Consider the following 23,457-nt stretch of genomic DNA (forward strand, 5'->3'; position numbering starts at 1 on the left):
TTTGCCGGTCTTCAATGCATGGATTTCTCAGGTACGTCATCACTGTTGCACTGTGCAAACTCGGGGCAGAAAGAAGCAAGCAACATCTACTAGCCTGTACAGTATAGCGTATTATGTGACTATTCAGTGTGCATCTCAAACGTGTGCATCAAACTAACTTCACCGAGGTGGCGAAAGCTGGGGTTTCTTCCAATGTTAAAACAGTAGGCCTAAGCGTTCGAACATTTCGTAAAGAATGTTAAACAGTATCACAACCACAAGTAGTCTGCCCTAGTTCTAGAGTTCATTAAGCTTGTAAAAAAAAAAAAAATCATTCTTGTTAATCCACTTCTTTTCACTTACCGACATGAATATCTGGAGATCCGACTTCAAGGAAGATCTTGTGTGAACCGTGATTTACAAGGCTTTTTTTTACCGCGAAAAGAGAAGATCTCGCCTGGACCGCGATTTAGAAAAGTACAAGTTACGCCTCCTAGTACAAGTTACGCCTCCTACTACAAGTTACGCCTCCGTCTTGCAGGACGCAGACAGACCCTACTCCAAGATTTGGCTCCTTTTGAGGACTTTCAGGCAGTGTTGCCAGATCAGGCTTTTTTTCCCGCTCCATTGGGCTACTTTTAATCACGCACCGGCTCGCTATTCTCTTAAAAACACACGCACACGCACGCGCACCAGCAGTGCAGGGCAAAACATCGTAACCTTCAGATTCTTCAGTTCAATTCATTTTACATTTCTGCAATTTTTAGCAATGCTTTGCGCTTTTCATTCTGCTGCCACTTTATTTGTTTCCAACCATTTACATTTTCTTAAATGGTGTGCATGTTTACAATGTTTGCTCCATTTAGACTTTTGAACTTTTGTTCAAATCCCTTTACTTGATTTAAGCCATTTAACATTTCTTTATGTCTTAATCTATGTGGCTTTATTACAAAATGTTTTCAACCTCACTTTGCACTACAGCACTCACCGCATTTTCTGCAGGAAATGCATTTTATAGTTTAACATATTATTTCCAATATAAGTAAATCTCCAGACACAAATTGGCTGGATGGTTGACTCTATCTAAAACTATTTCCACCCATATAAAGCACGGTCACAGGTGTAGAGTGATCACAAGCACCCTTTCTCTCTCTCTCTGTTGGTCAGCCAGTGTGGCCATTCTGCAGGAATAGGGATTTGAAGTAAGGTCAAAGTCTAATTTTCAACAAAATGCTGTGGCTGTTGAGTCAGACGTAGCTGCAGGTCTAGTTTATGGGTTGTTCACATACTCCAATGCTTACTTTATGCTTAAATGGATGTTTAAAAGGGTCAGCCGTCCTTTTCTCCTTACGTTCTTTCTTTATCAGTCGGTTTTGATTCCACGCTAACGATCGGGGCATACAGACTTGTCGTGGTACAGAAGAGACGCTGCATCATACAGATGGGTGTAATTTGTGAACCAGCTCACATAGTTTTCAGCCGTCGTTTAGCACAAACTTTTCTTGACGTGATGCAAGGTATTGCACCTTGCGCATGCATGCACACCTTGCGCAGGCGTAGAGAAATGCGCATTGAAGACGCATCAAACAAATGCAGGATGTACTTACATGAAGTATATCACAGCCTTCAGAGGGAGGGTGATTTATTTATAGTTTGTAGAGATAAAGAGCACTGTTGTGTCTTCAAAGCAGTGGTCCTGATCAACAGAGGCCCATAACCTGTGTTCCTTAGTAGTATCTCACACATTGAAACGCGTTTGTTTGTCCTTTTACTAATGTGGGGTCATGATGGGATTACGGCCAAGCCAATGTGTTTTTGTGTGTGTTTGTGCGCCTGTGTGTGTAGCATGTTTAAGCCCTTTCAGTGTTACTTATAGGGCTAGTTTGACCACTCTGGGCGCTACAGTTAAACAACAACCCCCCGGTCTGTGTGTCTGCATCAGGGCTGTGATTAGAGGTGTGTGTGGGTGTCCGTGTGTGTGTCTGTGGGCCCTGTGGGATTTTTTGAGGGAGACGAAGAGCCTAGGGCTATCATTAAAATGTCTCTATGGCTTACGAGCAAGAGACTGTGTGTGTGTGTTTGTGTGTAACTGGCACATGGTTAGCATGTGTGAGCCATATTTGGCCCTGGTGTGTGGGTGTGTGTGTGTGTGTGTGTGTGTGTGTGTGTGTGTGTGTGTGTGTGTGTGTGTGTGTGTGTGTGTGTGTGTGTGTGTGTGTGTGTGTGTGTGTGTGTGTTTGTGTGTGTGTGTGTGTGTGTGTTCCCTGTGGGCAGCCCGGCAGCTTGCCCATTCACTGAAGACGTATTATCTCAGATGATCTCCTTTTCTTTGCACTGAAAACACAAAGAATAGGCAAAAACTACTTGCCTTTAGTTTGATAATTGTATCCTACAACTTAAATTCTATAGCTTTATAATAATTTCTCTAGTCTGTCTTTAATCTTTGATTACGACCTCCCTTTTACCTCTGAGATAACCATAACACAAACTGCTTGTTTAAATGATAATTATAGGATCCTCCAACGTAAACTATTGTTATCAGTAATTCCTATGTGTTTTCCAGTCTGTGTTTGTGTTGTCGTTTGGTGTTGTGAATGAAGATTGTGTGAAGTTCTGTGTGTGTATGTGCGTGTGTGTGTGTGTGTGTGTAGGCACAGAGGGCATTTTGTAAACATTCACCATGGCAGTATGCCAATGCAAATTAAAAGTTTACTCCGTGCCTCGCTGGCTCTTATGTCTTCATGCTAGCATTCTTCTCGTCAGATTCTTTCACTGTTTCTGCCTTCAGCATGTGAGACATAAGCAGGCAATGTGTGTTCAAAAGACTGAAGAATGAGCTCTGTGGGTCCTCTTTCTCCTCCCCTCTGCTAAGCCGTACTGCTACAGCATGGAAGTATCAGACAGAAGTGGAACAGCAGGCTTCATAACAGCCTGCTGGCTGAGGCCTGGGGGCCCCACAATGCATCTCACTGTCAACATGTTGTCTCCTACCGGGCCCCTACTTCACTGTCATACTGGGCCCTCTGTCTGCATGTCTCCCTCACCCCATCACAATACTCTTTGTGTGTGTGTGTGTGTGTGTGTGTGTGTGTGTGTGTGTGTGTGTGTGTGTGTGTGTGTGTGTGTGTGTGTGTGTGTGTGTGTGTGTGTGTGTGTGTGTGTGTGTCTGTCTCTGCACAGATTATGGGTAGTGGGGGAAGATGGGGTGGGGGTGGCGGAGGCCTGATTTCACTGTTTTCTTTGAACAATGTCCCTTTTGATGCATCCCAGAATGCATTGTCTGTTAACGAGAACTAATGGGCTTAAAGCAGACAGGAGGAGCGAGAGTAAGCAGAGGGAGGGAGAGGAACAGAGGGGAAGAGGGAAACTCTAGCCAGCCTGTTGATTATCCCTCAGTGGTTTACGGCTGTGGCCGTTGCTAGCAGCAGATCTTTGTTAAAGTGGATGGTAGGCCGTAATGCTTATCTCTCCTTAGTGCTGGCCTGCGCTGTGTCCTAATCAGCTCAGCATCTTTATTGGCCTAGGCCTTATCTGGGCTACAGCCACCACAAGACCTGTCCCCCTTTGCATACAGAGAGCAGGCCAGTCATGAAAATACACCCCTTTAGTCCCAGTACAAACACTGCGCTACGCACTGCATTCACACCGCAGTCTCACTTTTAACGCCTATTGTTGAGGTTTATGGACACCCTCACCGCTATCCAGTCACCAGTCGTGACGGCATAGAGGCTGCAAACTCAGGATTTGCCAACGCACACACAGGCGCACAAACACACATTCATACATACACTCTACTCTCCCACTCTCTCTCTGAGAACGCTTGAATGAGTCAGTGCGTTTACATGGGACAGCTAGATCGGATTAGGCCTTATACCGAACGGACCGTTTAAATTATCCGAACGTGCATGGCCTTTAAGAGATCGGATAATGGCCGGAGCATGGCTGAATCCGCTACCCTAGGTGGCGCTGTAGCCCTTTCAGCAACTGGTTATAGAGCCACTTCCGGTTGACCTCTACGTCCCCGCAACAACAAACACAGGCGGCATTCGAGAAAGATGTTTTCAGTAGACAGCTGTGAGTTCACTTCGGGTCCATGTCATTTCTCCGACGCTACATTGTTCCTACCTCTCGCCGCCGGAGGAGTCCGCATACGACGGAGAGGTCGGAACAATAAAAAAACCTTTTAGATGCAGCTGTTGTTGATCCTCCGACACCACCATTAGGATTTCCCTGTGGCGTTGTGATCCACCTCCGGACGGCTCTACTCCCTGTCCTGATAGTGCCCACTTTAATCTGAAACACAACACAGGAAACGTGTTAACATCTGACAGTTGTCCATTAAAGGCTTTGCTTTTGATGGCGATACACTGAATTCATCTTGATAACAGATCTTACACTATGTATGTTTGACAAGGTAATGTGGCAGAGTTAAATAGTGATTTGAGGTATGTCTGCTGTTTTATACAGCTTAAGTGGGACCTGTTGAAAGGGACTGGCACTTGAGGCCTCCATTTCTAAACTCCCCTTGCAGGTGCCTTTTGCTTAAAGAAAATGGATTAAAAAAGCCCCCAAGGGTTTGTCCCAATAAGTGGCCACATGTAAAAGGCATTTATTTCTGTGAATAAAAATCTCTCTGAGTAAGCACATGCTTCTGCCTGCGGCCCCTCAGTCACACACATAGGAAAAAAAGACAGGGATTCACTCTGTACGCTGCTCTGCTGACCTCAGCTGCTTCTGTGTATGTATGTGTGTGTGTGTGTTAGTCTGTGTGTGAACGTGATTCCTAAACAGTCACTGATGGGTTGGTAGATGAAGCTGGGGCTTGGGGGTGGATGAGGGCTGATTTTGTTTATTTGGATCTCCAGAACATTTTAAAAGCCTCTTTGCGGCTGGAAAAAGGGCTTTGTAACTGAAACATGTTTTGGAACTGATGTGCTGGAAGAGCCAACAGAAAACCACATTTACATATTCTTATGTGAACAGATATACATACACACTACAACCGAGACACACACACACACACTCATACAAAGCCAACTCATGCCCCCACTTTGCTGGGTTCAGATGGGTCTCGCTTGCACCGAGAATAAATGTAAAGAATTTTCCGAAATACTCGCTACACACACATCACAGAAGCTCTGACAACAATTTTAAGAGCCATAGGTATTGGATGTGTCCCAATAAAGGCATAATGATTGCAGAGTTTGAGCTCAAAATAGATCTGTATGTGTACTGGGTCTTTCCTCACTTAAGACCCCACCACTCATGAGAAATCCAATATCCACTGCCCTGAAATTCAAGGTTTGCTTACAGAGAAGACAACGTATATTTTCTACACATATAAATGTGTGTTTGGCTTGTGTGAGTTAGTTAAGTCCGAGCAAACAAACTGGTGAGTCCAACAGCAAGATCCCTCTCTCTCTCTCTCTCTCTCTCTCTCCCTGGCTCTGTCTCAATCCCTGTCCCTTTCTCTGTCCCTCTCTCTGTCACTATCTCTCTCTCTCTCTCTCTCTCTCTCAGCCTCTCTCTCTCTCAGCCTCTCTATCTCACCTACATACAAATATGTACTGTTAATCCACTATTTGCTTTAAAGTGAGCTGATCTATGCATTAAATGTGGGAAGAATTGCAGTGGGGCAGGAGGTTGAAATGTTTGCTTGAGTGGCAGGTCAATGGACTCAACAAAACCCCTTAAATCTTCCTGTCCCGCCCCTCAATCCTCACCCCACTGTCAGTTTCTCCTTCCCTCCCTCGCACCGGCTCTTGGGTCACATGGGCTTGCTGCCGTGCGACTTGAGGCAGATATCCTCTATTATAACGCACCACAAAACCCTTTCCTCTACGTTTGTTCTCCTCGCCTCCCATTAACCTCTCACACACTGTGCCCTTCTTCTCGCCGGACCCCCCCTCCCGGGAGCGTCCCACCCTCCTCTTGCTATGAGATAGGATGTTTTGATGTGGTTCTACTTCTCTAAAGTTTGACCACCATGAAAGAAGACCATGTCTGGAGAAAAAGACAAGAGACTAATGTGGAAATCAAAATATTAATGAAGCGAAAGAACTATGAAGTGGGTTATTGGCGGATGGTAGCATACAGTGGGGAACATTTCTATTATTGCGCATTTCCACCGGAGGGTGCGGGTCGTTTCTGTGCGGCTAGTAGTGAAGGTGTAGTGAAGGTGCGGTTCGGCTCAACTCAGTTACGGCTCGCGTTTCCACCGCCGTCAGTACCCTTATGGTGGGGGGGGGGGGTTTAAGACGGATGGCGATTGCCATGGCAGCGTTAGCATCGTGACCTCATAGCAGCCTGAAACAGTGTAGCCTGCTAATAAATTCAAGGAAAAAGAAGAACGATCACAATGAACAAAGACCAACAATGTAGGACGTCAAAGAAGGACGGCAAACTATTGCGAAAACCTTTGTCCAGAAATACCTCGCGGATAATGTTTGTTTGTTATTATCCCCCTGTCGCACTGAAGTGCGATTCTGTCGACCAACCAACTGATGGAGTGTGTAGCTCAAACTTGCCAGCAACCTTTCAGGCGTCTCAGTACCCCAGCGGAGGAGTACCCCAGCGGAGGAGTACTGCGAGACGAGTGCGGCTCAGTCCGGGTCACGCTCACTTTTGATGGTCGAAACGCAATCCGTGCCGCACCTTCGCGAACTGAACCGACCCGCACCCTCCGGTGGAAACGCGCCATTACCTGATTCTGTCCCACCAGACTTTTTTTTTCTTGCCATATTTAGCTGAGAGAAATGTATGCAATCGCTGAGTGAAATTAAGCTATAATTAGACTATAATAGGAATTTCCAAACTAAGGTCAGGGCAATCTACTAGTAAGGTGCTATCTCTCTCACCACACAAAATATAACCCCAAAGCCAATCAAAGGTGCCTCTAGGGTAATCTTGTACAAGAAAAAGGTGCACACACACACACACACACCCACACACACACATAAATAAATACCTCGGCACAATTGCACCCACTGCGTTTATATTTGCAGGGGAATTGCAGTTTGAAATATAACCTGTGTATAACGTCTTTGGGATGATAATTAGGTATCCTGTAATATGATAATACGAATATGTACCCATGCACATATTCCATCTGCAATATTTTCATTTGGTAATTTGGAAAAGACCAAAGACCGGAGCACGGTATATGCATACATAGTAAACTAGCCATAGAAATATGTCTGTACATTAACTTCTCTCATACTACAGTTCTTTTTCCCCTCACTAGACATGGTTATACTTCAGACTCATATAATCTTTCTCTTCTTTATCAGAGCTCCCTTCAGCTCTGATGTTTTCATATGTCTGTTCTTCAACTGCAGTGGAGTAGGGGCTCCACATCTTGAAGCAAAAGCCCTCACATTGACCCTTTTTAAAACATTCTTTACCTCCAAAAAAAAAGCCAGGGTGGTGTGGCTGAAGCTTGGTTATTCATCACCGTGCGGTTGTCTTGGCACTCTTCGGCCAGACCGTCCGGGAAGGATGTTTTCTTGAGGTGTGGGGGGGGGGGGGGGTCTTTGTCTGATTGTGGGCAACCCCCAACACCCCATGAAAGAGCTTGTAAATGAGTTGTTTTTAATACACTGACGCACCACCGGCCTCTCGCCAATGACGGGGCCCACCTTTGTTTTTTCCAGCTCTTTGTCTTTTTATCTCTCTCCCTGATCGTGCCTCTCAGCTGGCCCCATCTCTCTCTCTCTCTCTCTCTCTCTCTCTCTCTCTCTCTCTCTCTCTGTCTCTCTCTCTCTCTATTTTTATTTTTTTCCGGCTCAGTGCTATCATTAAGGTCGCTCACTCTTCGTTCTTCCCCACTGACATATGGGAGGCCATATTTCTTCCTGCTTGCTTCACGAGAGAGGAAGGGAGAGAGAGCGGTGGTGGTGGTGAGGCAGTGGATGTGTGTTTAATGTTTGGCAGGGAGGGGGTTCACGAGTTTCGGGGCTCAGAAACCATGAGGGGTCTGTGTGTGTGTGTGTGTGTGTGTGTGTGTGTGTGTGTGTGTGTGTGTGTGTGTGTGTGTGTGTGTGTGTGTGTGTGTGTGTGTGTGTGTGTGTGTGTGTGTGCGCTCCTCTGGGTCCAGTCCACCCGCCTCGGTATGAGGAGAATGCTACATTCCGGCCTGTTTTCATGGAGATGGCACGGCGCGCTGCACAGAGCGGCCTGGCATCCTGGGGCTGCCAGCACCCAGCCAGCAGGACAGCAGCATGCACACAGTGAGGCTTTCATAACACCTTAATAGATGAGTGTTGAAGTGCTCACTCTTGCGCCCTATCTCACAAGCTTGTTTTGAAACCCCACACACGCACGCACGCACGCACGCACGCACACATAGACACATACACACACACAAGCATATGCACACGCACGCACATACACACACACAGACACACACACACACACACACACATACATCACCTTCTCACTCGTTCTACTGGTCACCTCTTCAGTTTCCCATGGTTATTTTTTTATGCAAACAGGTGTGTGTGTGTGTGTGTGTATGTGTGTTTTCAAGTGTGCCTGATGTGCGCAAAGTGCACGTAGGAGTGTGAGGGTGAGAACCAGTTTTCAGGGGTAAAGCCTCAAACCCTCTTTCACTTTCAGTTCTCATTTCCATATGAATCACCCAGGGGGAGGGAGAGACAGTGCGAAAGCAGACAGTAGTAGCGGAGCCCAGAGACTAGAGGATGTGAGACCTCCCACACCAAAACCCGAGAAGTTTGCTTACCTCATAGATCACAAACCCCCTTGCCATATGTATACATATATGGACTGCATGTCTGATGTCTTGGGGGGGGGGGGTTCTCCCAGCTCATCCCTGCAATGCAACAACAACAAATTCTCCTTCCCGAGAACTAGATTCCCATACACTAACACCGGACCTTTCTGAGCTCTGTCCACACAGCTCTCAGCCCTGTTTTTAAAGGTGTCAGTATCAGCACCCATCCTGCTTCCTGCCCACCACTCTGAACTGATGCCAAAAACCAGCTGACACACACAAACATACACACACACACACACACACACACACACACACACACACACACACACACACACACACACACACACACACACACACACACACACACACACACACACACACCAGGGAGACGGTGGGGGGGGGGGGGGGGGGGGGGCTGGGGATCTTCATCATTGATCGTTATTGATCTAGTAGTTTAGACACCTGAGGCATCAGGGTCTGTCTGTTGGGGTGAATGTGTGTGTGTGTGTGTGTGTGTGTGTGTGTGTGTGTGTGTGTGTGTGTGTGTGTGTGTGTGTGTGTGTGTGTGTGTGTGTGTGTGTGTGGGTGTGTGGGTGGGTGGGTTTGTGTGGGTGTGTGTGGGTGTGAGGCAACCAAAGGGGCTGTAACAAACAGAAATATGTTTCAGCCTACCTTCTGGAACATCTACATAGAACAATAAATGCCTCTGAATAATTCCCATGTGTGTGTTGTTTTTTGCCAAATGCCCGCAAAGGTTTTTTCCTTTTAAGTTTATCAATGTAAACAAAAACTGTGATACACACGTTTTTCTCTATGGTGGACTGATGTGTTGTGACATATCTTTCAACACCATGTATATTTCCCTTTGAGGCGCCAACATGATATCATTTTTTTCCCATGAAGCAAAGTTACGGAAGTTAGGGCAAACTGAATATGTTAATAAGCCCATTTTATGTGGTCGCTCTCCCTTTTCTCCCTTTCTCACTCTCACTTTCACTCTTTTTTCTCTCTCTCTCTCTCTCTTTCACTTTCACTCGCTCACTCTTTCAATCTAACTCTCTTTCACTCTCTCTCTCACTCTCTCTCTATGCTGAATGCAGAGGTTTTGCAGCCCAGTTGGGAACAGCCCTCATTAGCCCAAATGTCCATACTATAGGAGCTAACCGCTTCGACCACATCAGTGAAGCGTGCACGTGAACCTGCATCAGGCACACATGCATAGGGAATATTATGCTTCGCCTTCATTTTATAGTTGGGTGGTCGCCCGGAGCCCAGACTTTTCCGTTGTTTTTTGCCTATTCACAGATTTCACAGGGAAACTCCTACCGGCAGAGCCGTAGTTTGCATTGCTGTGTTTGTGTTTCTTTGATTCGGAGATATGTATTTATTTATATTGTGACTGCATGGAGTTGATGTGTGCAGTATGTGTGAGTTTGTGTGTGTGTTAGTGGTTGGGGGGTCTCGATGTGTGTTTTTATAAGTGTGTATGTTCAACGCTGGTGAGCCCACCCCTGTTTAGTAGTGACACTTTAATGACTAAGGTATTGAGCAGCCGTGTGTATGTGTATGTGTGCATGCGTTTGTGGTCATGCGTGTGTGTTTGTGTGCGTGTGTGTAGGTTTCAGTGGTTTAAGAAACTACAGAGCTGAATTAGTGGGCTCGGTTATGCACCACTCAATGCTTATGTGTCAAGCAAGGCTTCAAAGACTTCAAATTCAATGCTAAGTTAACCTTAAAGGTAATACAAAAATCATCACTCTTCTTGGAAAGGCCCCCTCCATCCCCTGCATACCATAATTGCCCACTAATTTTCACACAACACTGATGCAAGCATTATTAGCTTTTGTCTGCTAAAGGAGCCCCAACCCCCTTTGGGTCTTGGGTGTCAGAATGCGTTTGCTCTGTCAAAAGAGGGGGGTGTTTGTGCTAATGCTAATGCTAACGATAACTTTGATTGTCAACAGGAGCAGCAGGAGATGTTAAGCTGTGTAAATAGCCCATTTAGTGCTTGCCATAAGACACAGACACACACACACACACACACACACACACACACACACACACACACACACACACACACACACACACAAACACACACACACACACACACACACACACACACACACACACACACACACACACACACACACACACACACACACACACACACACACACATCTTAATTTTTGTTTGTTGATTAATGTGTGCTGATGTGAAGATCTTCTCCCGGGTTTACAGGTAAGTGGGTGGTATGGGCTGTTAGCTGCTCGGCCATTAAAGGAAATGAGTGTACTTGTAATCTGATTTACCAGTTTTGTATGTGTGCTAATTTACGGTCATGGGTGGTTGTGTGTGTGTGTGTGTGTGTGTGTGTGTGTGTGTGTGTGTGTGTGTGTGTGTGTGTGTGTGTGTGTGTGTCTGTGTGTGTGTGTGTGTGTGTGTGTGTGTGTGTGTGTGTGTGTGTGTGTGTTTGTGTGTGTGTGTGTGTTTGTCTTTTGCAACACATGGATGCTTGTCCGTATCTGTGCATGTGTGTATGTGTGTGTCTGTTTGTGTGTACGTGTAGTCATGCTTCCTAGCCTGGTGCTGCAAAGGAGCTCTGTCCCTCCTTACCAGAGGGGCTTCTACTGCAGCGACAGCAGTCTGCGCTATCCTTACAAGGGCAGCACGGTCCCCACCTCCATGCTGATCGGTGTGGGGCTCACACTGCCCGTGGTGTCTGTAAGTCACCCCAACATAGCCCGACCGCGCCGGGCTGAGCACCCGCTCAAGCAGTACAGCAGCCTGATCACCGGAGGGGAACTGGGGGGGTGGGGCCAGAGGTGTATGGACGGATGGGAAAAAAGGTGCAAAAATTCTTCAAATTTAATCCAGACTTGCTGCTGAAGATAGGTGTAAGATCGTGATTTTCTTTTGAAGAATCAAGGAATTCCTCCTCATATTTGAAATTGGTTGATCAATTTGAAATTACACCTCTTTGGACATCCTCCAGCCTCAAAACCCTGCCGTATCCCATGATCCTCTGCTGCCAGGGTGCTCCCTTTCCCCAACTGACTCCCCCTCCCCCGATCCCTCTGTTGTGTCCTGTGTCACTGACCTGTTGCTTTTATGTCTTCTTCTCCTCTCTCTCTCTCTCTCTCTCTCTCTCTCTCTCTCTCTCTCTCTCTCTCTCTCTCTCTCTCTCTCTCTCTCTCACACTCTCACTCTCACTCTCACTCTCTCTCTCTCTTTCTGTGTGTCTGTGTGTGTCACGATCCGATTTCTGTGATCATTCTACCTTTCCTCTCTCTCTCACTGTCTCTGTCTCTCTTTGGCTCTCCCTTGTTCTCCCTCTCTCTCCCTTTCTTTGTGTCTGTTGTAGCTGGCCTGCCTTTCCTCATCATTGAGACTAGCACCATAAGGCCGTACCAGCGCGGGTTTTACTGTACAGACGAGTCCATCCGCTACCCCTATAAAATCGGAGAAACCATAAGCGACGCCGTGCTTTGTGCTGCTGGCACTCTCATTGCCATTTTTTTTGTAAGTCTACGTACATAGAAACCAACCTCTTATCTACCTTTTCCTCTACTCTCCCTATCTCTGCCCCTCCTTGACCATTCATATATATTTTTCTGGCCTTCACAGTAGATCTTACGGAATTAGTAATATAATAACATTCAGCTTTCTTGCATATAACGAGATCATTAATGATTAACCATAACACATATATAAATATATATATATATATATATATATATATATATATATATATATATATATATATATATATGCATATATATTCTAGTCTTTTATCTCCTTGCATGCAGTGCTTCTGTTCTTTCCGTGTAGAGTATGATGTGTCTCTCTTTTCTTGTCTGTCTGACTTCCTTCTTCAATATCCTTGCATTGTCATTTAAATGTCTCTGAATAAACAACTGTCTTTAACCTCATTCCATCTGTAATAGGAAGCTGTCTGTGTGATGGTGTGCCGTGCATGTATGCATGCATGTAAGAACCAGCCCTTCTCATGCCCCCAATGCCTGCCCCATCACCTTTGCCCTTTTTCAATCCGTGGCTAAATGTATCATGCCCTCTCCCCACTCCTCGTCGTCCTTAACTCAAAGACTGAGGCTTTCATCTTATTAAGCTAACAAAAAAAAGTATTTTAGGATATATACTTTATGAGTAAAATGGCATTCATGCATAATAAAGAAATTGCAAATGTCATCAAGTCCTCCAACGTCTTAAAAAAAGTGAGACTCTAATAAAGAAACATTCAATTGAAAAATAACTACCCTTTAAAAGAAAAGCTAGTAAAAACGAATGGGTTTCAGTCAGAGAGCACATTCATCTGAGAGTGAGCTCTCTCTGTTTCACTCTCTGCAGTCACCAGGCTATACATTAGAAGCTTGGTTGGGGTTAGTGGAATCATGAGATACTTGTGCATGGTGGCCTACACACACACACACACACACACACACACACACACACACACACACACACACACACACACACACACACACACACACACACACACACACACACACACACATTCACACCCACACACACACACACACACACACACACACACACACACACACACACACACACACACACACACACACACACACACACACAGCAGACCAAGACACTGTTTTAATGCCACCAATATAAAAAGCAGTGACACACATATTCACACACTTATTTATGTGTGTTTGTGTGTGTGCCATCCATGTGTGGCTGTATGTAAATTCTCACATTATCATGTGTGGCTTAAGCTGTCCTGTTTGCTGCATCAGTATTCCATTAGTGGCTTTCACTACCGCTAAAGCGAAGCACACACACATTCACACAGACCCACTGAGGGAGATAAGAGAGGGAGAGAGAGAGAGAGAGAGAGAGAGAAAGAGAGAGAGATAGGATAAAGGGAGTACAAATACCAACAAGACAATTCAGGTAGACAGATAGATATATCAATTTATTGATTGATTAATTTTATCTACCGACATTTGTATTTCCGTCAAATTCTTTAAAATGTATGTTTGCCATCGCTACATCCCCAAGAGAAAAAGCACACACATAGACTCCAATGTTTATTTAAATTGGTTCCAAGCCTGCATTCTGACCACCCTGTCGGCATGTGCACAAACACAAGCACACACATACAAACATAGACAAGAAAAGACAGACATAAACATGCACATACCTGCATCGACGCAAAAGACTGAGAAGGGCAATTGGGTCAGACCATAGATTGAACATTGGGTCTTGACTCCATTCTTTGCTTGGTTAGTGATGGACATGTCATCATTTTTCTGGGGCATTTGAAAAGATTAACCGAGCAAGGCACCCCTAGACAATGTTAAGACAGCACAATTCCCAAAGGCTTGGCTTTACATTCTACCAGATGTTTTTTTTGTAACAGATTTAAATGCTGCAAAAGAATAATAATTTTTAGCTTGCCATTGTTCGTCCTGTAGCTAAACAGTTTACATTTGAAACCAGGAGACATGGACTATTTTTATTTTAGTACTATCTTCCCTCCTTTACTGCTTTACTCATCCCATGCTGGATTCCATAAACCAAGTGGTAAAACAATGCTTCCATCAATCAATCATCAACATACTGCCTGTGGGAAAGGCAGGCCATACTCATTCTGTCTACCAGTCTATCTATCTGTCTGTCTGTCTGTCTGCCTGTCCATCCCTCCGTCTCTTTCTTTGTGTTTGTATGTGTGCCTTTTAACCCATACTCTGTTCATCCACTCTCCCAAAATTATTGCACAAACAATGTTGTCATAACCGCCTAAGGAGCTTTCTTTTAAAACGCATGCTGCCGCAGCTGGAACTACTCCACGAACAGCACAGGATTCATCACAATCTTCTTTCTTTGACTTTTGCTTTAATCAGAGATGAGCATTCCAGGCTTGGAGAGTAAAAGTCCTTGTCAATGTTTTGAGCCATCTGTCTGGGATTATATCCAATAGGCTAATGTGGCTGATGATGTGTCCGATTAGAAACACTATAATGCCACAAAATCAGAGTGCTAACACGGCAGGAACTTTTACTCTCTAAACTAGGCGTTTTTCCCCACATGGGCTGTGACCCTGTTATTCACCAACTCATCAGGTTTGCATCCACTCACACTCATGTGATCTCCTTGCCTTTATAGATAGTGATTGGGGAGTGCTATAGGATCCACAGCCTCCACGAGGGAACCAAATCGTTTGTGGGGAACCCCTACGTGTCCGCTCTTTACAAACAGGTCAGTCGTCGTGATGCTGGGAAAAGGAAATGCAGCTTTTCATGGATGGACACAAACAAATGCTACATGACTTCACCATGACGTAATAGGAAGACAGTTATGTTCCATGTAAAAATGATATATTTGGTTGTTGTGTGTGGGTTCAGGTGGGTGTGTTCATCTTTGGCTGCGCAGTCAGCCAGTCCTTCACGGACATAGCCAAGGTGTCGGTGGGTCGCATGAGGCCCCACTTCCTGGACGTCTGCCAGCCGGACTTTTCCACCATCAACTGCTCTTTGGGTTACATCACCGTCTATACCTGCCTTGGCCGGGACAGCAAAGTACAGGAGGCCAGGTGTGTATGCAACAACCTACATGCAGCCATGTGTAACACACAGGGGCATGTTGGTAACACATTGGGTCATGTATGTATGCACACTAAATGTGATTATATCAATCATTTTTTTCTCCCCAGAAAATCATTCTTCTCTGGACATGCCTCGTTTTCGATGTACACAATGCTGTACCTGGCTGTAAGTATTGATCCTGCTAGCTTAACAACACAGACATACGCACACACAGACACATTGCAAATATGTGTCTGAGAGAGAGAGAGAGCAAGAGAGAGAGAGACTGAGGCTGAGAGAGTACAAGGCCATAACAAAGCTGTAAAAGAGGGAATCCAATGTAGTTTCCAGACCATAGAAGGAAAGCTGTGCTGAGAGCAAAACCATAGGGGGACCATGCAGGAGAGAGAGTCGCACAGTAATGAAGGTGAAAGAGAGAGAGATTAATGGAGAAAAAACAAAACCCTACTTTAGATTTGTCATCCAAGGGTGACATTCCAAGCTCAACAATGCGGGCCCTGGTTTTCCCTCAGCCTGAGCTCTGTCCTGGGGAGCTTCAATTCTGTCCTCGGGAGCCTCATCTCTGTCCTGGGAAGGCTGTTCTAACTGGGACAGTTCAGGCTAGCACCCACTGATCACCCGGCGCTGTCGACTTAGCTCACCGCTCACTGGCACATCTGGCGAGCGGTGCTCCAACATACTGAACGGAAAATTCGGCTGACGCAGTCGCCCCGATTGGAGCGTGTGTGTGAGCGAGCGGGCGAGGGAATGCTAGCGTCTAATGCAAACACAAAGTGTCTCCTTCAGGGCTGTGTTGTTCCTGTGGCTTACCTCAGCAGAGCTCAAGCCTACCGACATGTCAGTCAGATGGACAGACAGACAGACAGACACACAGACAGCGAAGCAGGGCGGTGGCAGAGTAGCCGAAGCAGCCCCCGCAAGCATGTTTGTCAAGTAACCAATCCTCACCACAGCTATGCTTTGTCTCACGTTGTGGTGTGAACTCCAGAGAGAGATGTGGATTACAGTGTGTGTGTGTGTGTGTGTGTGTGTGTGTGTGGGGGGGGGGGGGGGGGCGTACTTGTTGTAAAACATGCCCTTTTCTGATGTGTGCATGACTTTCTTCATTTCCGCTATTTGAAACCCCTTTAAGTCAGAGAGAGAGAAAGAGATATAGAAAGAGATCTGGGTAGGAGGGAGGGAGTGGGATTTTTCCAAAAACCGCCAGACTGCTTGTCTCTCTTACGTGTCCTCCACCATGGGAATCTGCCCGGGCTCCTTCTGTTTTTTTGTATTATTCAAGTGTAACGGTCCCTTTGGGATGCACAGCAGATTCCCAAGAGCCGGCTGGTCAGAGAGGCAGATGCCAGAGTACTGTGTGTGTGTGTGTGTGTGTGTGTGTGTGTGTGTGTGTGTGTGTGTGTGTGTGTGTGTGTGTGTGTGTGTGTGTGTGTGTGTGTGTGTGTGTGTGTGTGTGTGTGTATGTGTGGGTGTGTGTGTGTGATGAAGAGCAGGCAGACGAGGATGTGTCTTGGTACTGAGCAACGAGGAGCTTGTTGAGACCAGAACTGTTCAAAGGACAGACTTCCTTATCTCATTGTGCCGTGTTTGTGTATTTGATTTGAAACATTGTTGCTATCTGTGTTTGGGCTAGCCGTGAATGGCCTAGGTTGCCACGGTTAAACAAACCTATAAACCGACCTATAAAAAGGGTGGTTTTTAACAGATTGAAAATATTGTATCAAGGGGAATGTGATATTTTCCCCTGGTTAGCAGGAAGTGAAGCGGTTGGGATGCAGAGTACCTAACAGAAGCCTCTACAAGGCCTATCGGGACGTGGCCCGGTCCCGTACCTGGGAACCTGCGGGCGGAGGAAGCCTGCGCTCCAAACATCCCTGGAGCAGATGGGCGGTGGAGGATGGGAGGGGGGCGCTTCCTCGTTTGCATCAAGGATCAGACCAATGCAGTCGGTCTCATAGTCTGTGTGGGGGGGGGCAACATCTACTGAAGGAGCAGGATGGGAGGGGGGGTTGTCTAAAGTAGTATTGTTCGTCTGGGCGAATAGAGAGAGAGCCCTTGATTGAGGGAGGAGGATGGCTAGGGGGAGGAGGGGAAGAGGCTTGACCTTGGCTGCAACCTGCTCTCTAGCTCTGCCCTAACCCCTCTTTGCCGGGTGTGAGAGACAGGAAGTGGTGGAAGAGGATTTGAGAGTGGTGAGAAACCTGTGTTGACCTCACTATTCCTGCCTGTGTGTGTGTGTGTGTGTGTGTGTGTGTGTGTGTGTGTTCTCTTTGGTTGTGCTGTTTGTGCAGCTGGGAAGTATAGGTTCAGTCAAGTCTCTCAGAGGGCCGTGGTTTGTGTTGCTTAGTTTGTGTTAGTCGTTTATCCTCTGTGTGTGTGTGTGTGTGTGTGTGTGTGTGTGTGTGTGTGTGTGTGTGTGTGTGTGTGTGTGTGTGTGTGTGTGTGTGTGTGTGTGTGTCTTTCTCTCTGTGGGTCTGCTGGGCATCCCTCCTTTGATTCATTTTAAAACGGTCAGACACCGAAACAAACACACACACACCCACACACCACAGACACATTACATACCACACACACACACACACACACACACACACACACACACACACACACACACACACACACACACACACACACACACACACACACACACACACACACACACACACACACTCACACACACACACACACCTACACACACACACACACACACACACACACTACATACCACACACACATACACACACACACACACACCCAAGGGTTGCAACACATTCATTGAAGGCTAATTGATATAAACATGTTCTTCCAGGTGTTCAACGGGAAACGTAATATCGAACCAGTATTGCTCAGGGATGTCGGCACTCAGAAATCCACATTCAGAATGAGAAAATAATTCTTAAGTTACAGTCATTCATTATGTTGTTCATAATAATAATAATAATAATAATACATTTAATTTAGAGGCGCCTTTCAAGACACCCAAGGTCACCTTACAGAGCATATAGTCATCATTCAAAACTATGTAAAACAGACTAGGAATAAAAGGAAAACAGAGGTTAAACATGAAGAATAATAATAATTAATAACACTCAAAGACGCCTAAAGTGAAGGGGGGACCTCTCTAACCACCAATAAACATTATTATCCCTCTCTCTCTCTCCTCCGCCCTCCCTGCAGTTCTACCTTCAGTCCAGGTTCACGTGGCGCGGGGCGCGGCTCCTGCGGCCCCTGCTCCAGTTCACCCTGCTGATGATGGCCTTCTACACGGGCCTCTCGCGGGTCTCCGACCACAAGCACCACCCCACCGACGTGCTGGCCGGCTTCTTCCAGGGGGCCCTGGTGGCCTGCTGCACAGTGAGTGAATCGCCTGTTTACTGATGCGTGGCAGTACTGAACACACTCAGCCTCCACCATGTTGAACTCTGAACCTCATTGTAATGCCTCTCTCCCAAGCATTGAGGAACCCCTTTTAAAAACGCTTATTCCCCACCCCCCCCCCCCCCCCCCCCCCCCCCCCCCCCCCCCCCCCCCCCCCCCCCACATGGCTCTTTGTATTATTATTGCATTTTCATTATACGCCAACCGTTCTCCGAACTGCTGTCTATCGCTCGCTCTGAAAAACAGACTAGGCAGTGAAGTGAGGAGAATCTGATTCCCTATAATGAAGAACACATTGCTGGGAACCAAGCCAGTGTGTGTGTGTGTGTGTGTGTGTGTGTGTGTGAGTGTGTGTGTGTGTGTGTGTGTGTGTGTGTGTGTGGTGTGTGTGTGTGTGTGTGTGTGTGTGTGTGTGTGTGTGTGTGTGTGTGTGTGTGTGTGTTTTGTTTGTTTGTTTGTTTGTTTGTTTGTTAAGTCCTATATTTTACTACACACTTCCTCCCTTTATTGTTGACATATAGTCATGGTGACATACCGTCATGGCAGTCGCCATATTTCCGTTAACCAGTAGCGTACCGTGGGGTTTAAGTCAGGGCCTTCAGTAACGAACTCCATCAACGGCCAACCTCCAAACACTCAGACATGCACGCAAATGTCATATTAGGTGCCGATACAGCCAACACAGCCACAATATGCGCTACTGCGTAACATCCACAACAAGACAGTTGATCTTCAGCAACAACAACAGCGCACACGCACACCACTTTGCATTACAGCAGAGCTAGAGTAATGCAGCATCACCATCTGATCTTTCCTTATGTTACTCCGCAACCAGATTGCATATCACACACATGACACAAAAACAAGTGTTTTCGCAACCTCAACGGATTCAATAAAGTAGCCTATAGCGACAGTATTACTAGTGCAATGCCAGTTCATGGACAAAAATGAAACATACATGTAGGCCTTTATGCCAGATATTTTACAACAGCTATTCCAGCCAGAATATTAAACCCACAGGATTAGTAGTGAACGGGTTCATTCAATTTGCTTACTAAACGGCATCCACACACAGCATTACCATTAAGCCTACTGCCCAAATTCCAGCAATATGTTTGTGTTTCCAACCATTACAAAAAATGTGTTTTAAACTAAAGTACCACGACAACATTATCGCTCCAATACAGTGCAAAGTATAACTCACCCATCACCCATGGCCTTGGTGAAGCTGTTAAGACTGCTAAATCCGGCACTGTTCCATGTCCCCTCGCTGATGTTGAACAGCAAACACGGCCAGCAGAATTGCTTGTTCTTAACGGTGCTAGCCGTTAGCCAGTCATAGTGGCTGTAGTTGCACTCTGTAGAGTGCCACACAAAACCTTTACTGGCCTGGGTCAGCCCATCCAGCTTCGGTGTAGGTCTTCCTCTTGAAATTAAAACTGTCTTCTCTCCAAACGATCGCCTTGAAAAAGGCAAACGAAGGAGATCAGAAACAGGATCGCTAGGTGCTGTGAAGGCGGTAGCCATAGTAGTTCACTATCAACTCAGTACCGCCAACAATTCAAAATTCGCTGATGACATCACCGGGGGCCAGCGCCGGCACTATTGTTGGGCCCTGGGGGAGTTCTATTACTCCACATCAACATTTGATTGGCTGATTACACACGTCAGTGAAATTTATAATCCAATGGGAGGTGGCAGCTTCAGCAAAAGCAATACTTTTAGTGCTGGGCCTGCTGGTCCATGTAACCTAGTGATGCGTAATTCAGCTGAGCTCAGCCTCAGAAGAAATTGGGAAGTAAGATGCGTTCAGACACAAATTAATGTAATTTTGAAAAAAATTATATATAGATATTATTTCGATTTTGACAGGGCCAGCAGAGAAGACCCTGCTGGCCCTGACGGCCCTCCACTGCCGTTAACCGTCATCATTAAGCTACGCCAGCCGGTGCCAAGGAGAGTTAAACGGAGGTGATGGTGGAAAGGAGAGGGAGAGGGACGAGAGAGGGTATTAGGCTTTGAACGAGGAATAAGGCTGTTAATTATTTTATTTTTTTTATTTGGCTGCTTGGGCGCTTACTGCACAGCAGGCTTAGGTAAACTATGCTGTCTCTGGGAAAAATAAAGAAACCCACGCCCATATGGACATGCCTACGGTACAGACACACGCGCACACACATACACACACATGCACACAAACAAACTGTTTGCGTGGGGAGATTTATTGAACAGAACTGGTAATGTTGCCTCTGGCTGACCATGGCAGAGCCGAAACACACACACACACACACACACACACACACACACACACACACACACACACACACACACACACACACACACACACACACACACCACACACACATATACCAACACGCACACACCCACACACACACAAACACAAACACACACACAGACATAGGTGCATGTGACAAAATACTGCGACTTAAAGGTCCCATGACATGCCACCAGGTGTGGTGTGATTAGCAGTTACGAGCCTTTTTAGAAATCAGCCCCTTATGACATCACAGTTGGGCGTGTCCACCTAGATGTGTGACGGATAGATGAGCAACGTTTGCTACAGTCCACTGGGTAGGCTGGTTGACGGATCTATCCAGCACACATCTAAGTGGACACGCCCACCTGTGATGTCATAAGGGGCAGATTTCCAAAACGGCTTGTAACGGCTAATCACACCACTTTTTAGGTACCTTTTCAGGATCCAAGATCTGTAGGTTCAATAGGATTATTGGAATCAGGCAGGGGTTGAATGAACAAGGGAATAGCAAGACTGCAGCTAGGCGTAGCTCCTGGAAGACTTCACCTCTACACACACTCATTGAGAACCCACCGACAGGGGCCTCGTACATACTACGCATGCATACCTAACCATGCACAGACTATGAGGTAACTCACTGATTAGCACATACACACGCGCACACACGCGCACACACGCGCACACACACACACACACACACACACACACACACACACACACACACACACACACACACACACACACACACAACCCATACCCAACCCATACCCCCCCTTACCCAACCATATTCATAACATTGACACTGCAGACACACACAGACATATAGACACACATACACACACACAATAACACACACAAACAGACACACACACGCTCACACAAACATGCATGCACATCATTAATGCCTCAACCAAGTACACATTTATTGTATTGTTATGGGTAAACCAGCATGTGAAACACACACACACACACACACACACACACACACACACACACACACACACACACACACACACACACACACACACACACAAAAGCGCAGTCCAACCCCTGCTGATTGGAACAGTGGGTTCAGTTTTACGATACTTCACTCCCATTCTGATTTCCCCACTGTAAGGGGAAACCAACATCTGGTAGCACTTCTCTGCTGAGCTGCTCCTGCTCCTCCTTTCCTCTGAGAGCATTGCACAGGACTAGAAGGAGGATCATGGGGGACAGACCAAAAGGTATTAAACCTGGGTGCCTGAGATCCTCAATAAAGCTTAAATTACCCCCACAGAAAAACCCCAGCTAAAATTCGAGAAAATGGATGGTCAATCAGACAAAATGACCATACTCTGGTTTGATCAATAGCCCAAATGGCTTCCATTATATTGGCTAGGGGTGGTGTGAACGCTTCCAAATCTAGATTTTTTAACCACTAATATTGCTCAAAATATCACCAAACCTCCACAGTAGCATGACTAGGGTCCCTACACATAAAAATAAGCATTAACAACTTAGTTATAGTACTGGGAGTTTATTAAAGAAGACTGTTTTCCAAGTCTGTGCCTTGCCGGTAGGTCCATGTTTCCAGGAAGTCCACACAAGTCGATTACCGGCTACTGTAAATAATATAATAGAGGTGCCAACAATTTATCAAGAGGGGAGAATGTTAAGTTAAATTTTCATTATCAATTATATTTTTTACGGTAGCCGATAATCGACTTGTGTGGACTTCCTGGAAACATGGACCTTTGAGCAATATTAGTGGTAGCCAATATAATGGAAGCCATTTGTGCTGTTACATTGCTCCGGGCATTCGCGGGCAAGCTCTATACTCGATTATCGACGAAAAAAAGTGTCTGGTGGGCTTATTTTATGGGTCTTCATACCGAAAAAGACCCTGGGTTCAATTTTCACACTTTATCATTCAATTGACATGGTGTTGGAATTTGGTTTAACACATACATTTATTGGATAATCAAATAGCTCAAAACAAAATGATGGAAATAACTGCCGGAGCAACGCCTCAGTTAACTCTGGGATAAGCCAGGAAGTTCCCTGTCACAATTGGCCATCCACTCTGACCCAGTTTTCCACGAGGGGTATGGTGAAGGTCAAGCGAGACTTAAGTCAAACAGGAAGCAGCTGTCAGAGAGAAAGAGAGAGAAAGCGTAGGGGTGGTGTTGGTTTATTTACAGGGTTCATTGTCACCATCAGAGATGGAGGAGGGTCGAGGAGTCAGGTCAGACACAACGCTCAGCCAAGGGTTGTTTGTTTCCTGTCTTCCTCTTTCTCTGCTGCTCTCATGTCCTCTTAAAAACAGACAGAGACACAAAGAAAACAGTGAAAGCCGCTAGATCGTAGGCCAGTCAGTGTCTGGTGGTCATTATAGTCCCAAATGGCTGCTTGATAACCCTTCGCCAACACAATGGAACCCAACAACCTCACTTTACTTTGGTTTTCAGTAAAGAACAAGGATGTGGGAGATTCTACACAGTTGTTGACTAAAAAGT

The 23,457-nt window shown here is 46.0% G+C and overlaps 1 protein-coding gene across 2 annotated transcripts in view; it reads left to right on the top strand.

Annotated features, from left to right (window-relative positions):
- Positions 1 to 23,457, top strand: part of plpp3 (phospholipid phosphatase 3) — a 33,960-nt gene that overhangs the window by 5,919 nt on the left and 4,584 nt on the right. Inside the window, exons 2-6 of one of the 2 annotated variants that reach the window (XM_030371904.1) lie at positions 12,075 to 12,232; positions 14,864 to 14,956; positions 15,103 to 15,290; positions 15,411 to 15,468; positions 18,481 to 18,657. In XM_030371904.1, coding sequence (XP_030227764.1) covers positions 12,075 to 12,232; positions 14,864 to 14,956; positions 15,103 to 15,290; positions 15,411 to 15,468; positions 18,481 to 18,657 — 674 coding nt within the window. Of the gene's footprint in view, positions 1 to 11,279; positions 11,435 to 12,074; positions 12,233 to 14,863; positions 14,957 to 15,102; positions 15,291 to 15,410; positions 15,469 to 18,480; positions 18,658 to 23,457 lie in introns of both variants that reach the window. The other variant, XM_030371905.1, reaches the window with a different exon arrangement.

Source organism: Gadus morhua, chromosome 12 (genome assembly GCF_902167405.1).
Source record: "Gadus morhua chromosome 12, gadMor3.0, whole genome shotgun sequence".
Lineage (NCBI taxonomy): Eukaryota > Metazoa > Chordata > Actinopteri > Gadiformes > Gadidae > Gadus > Gadus morhua.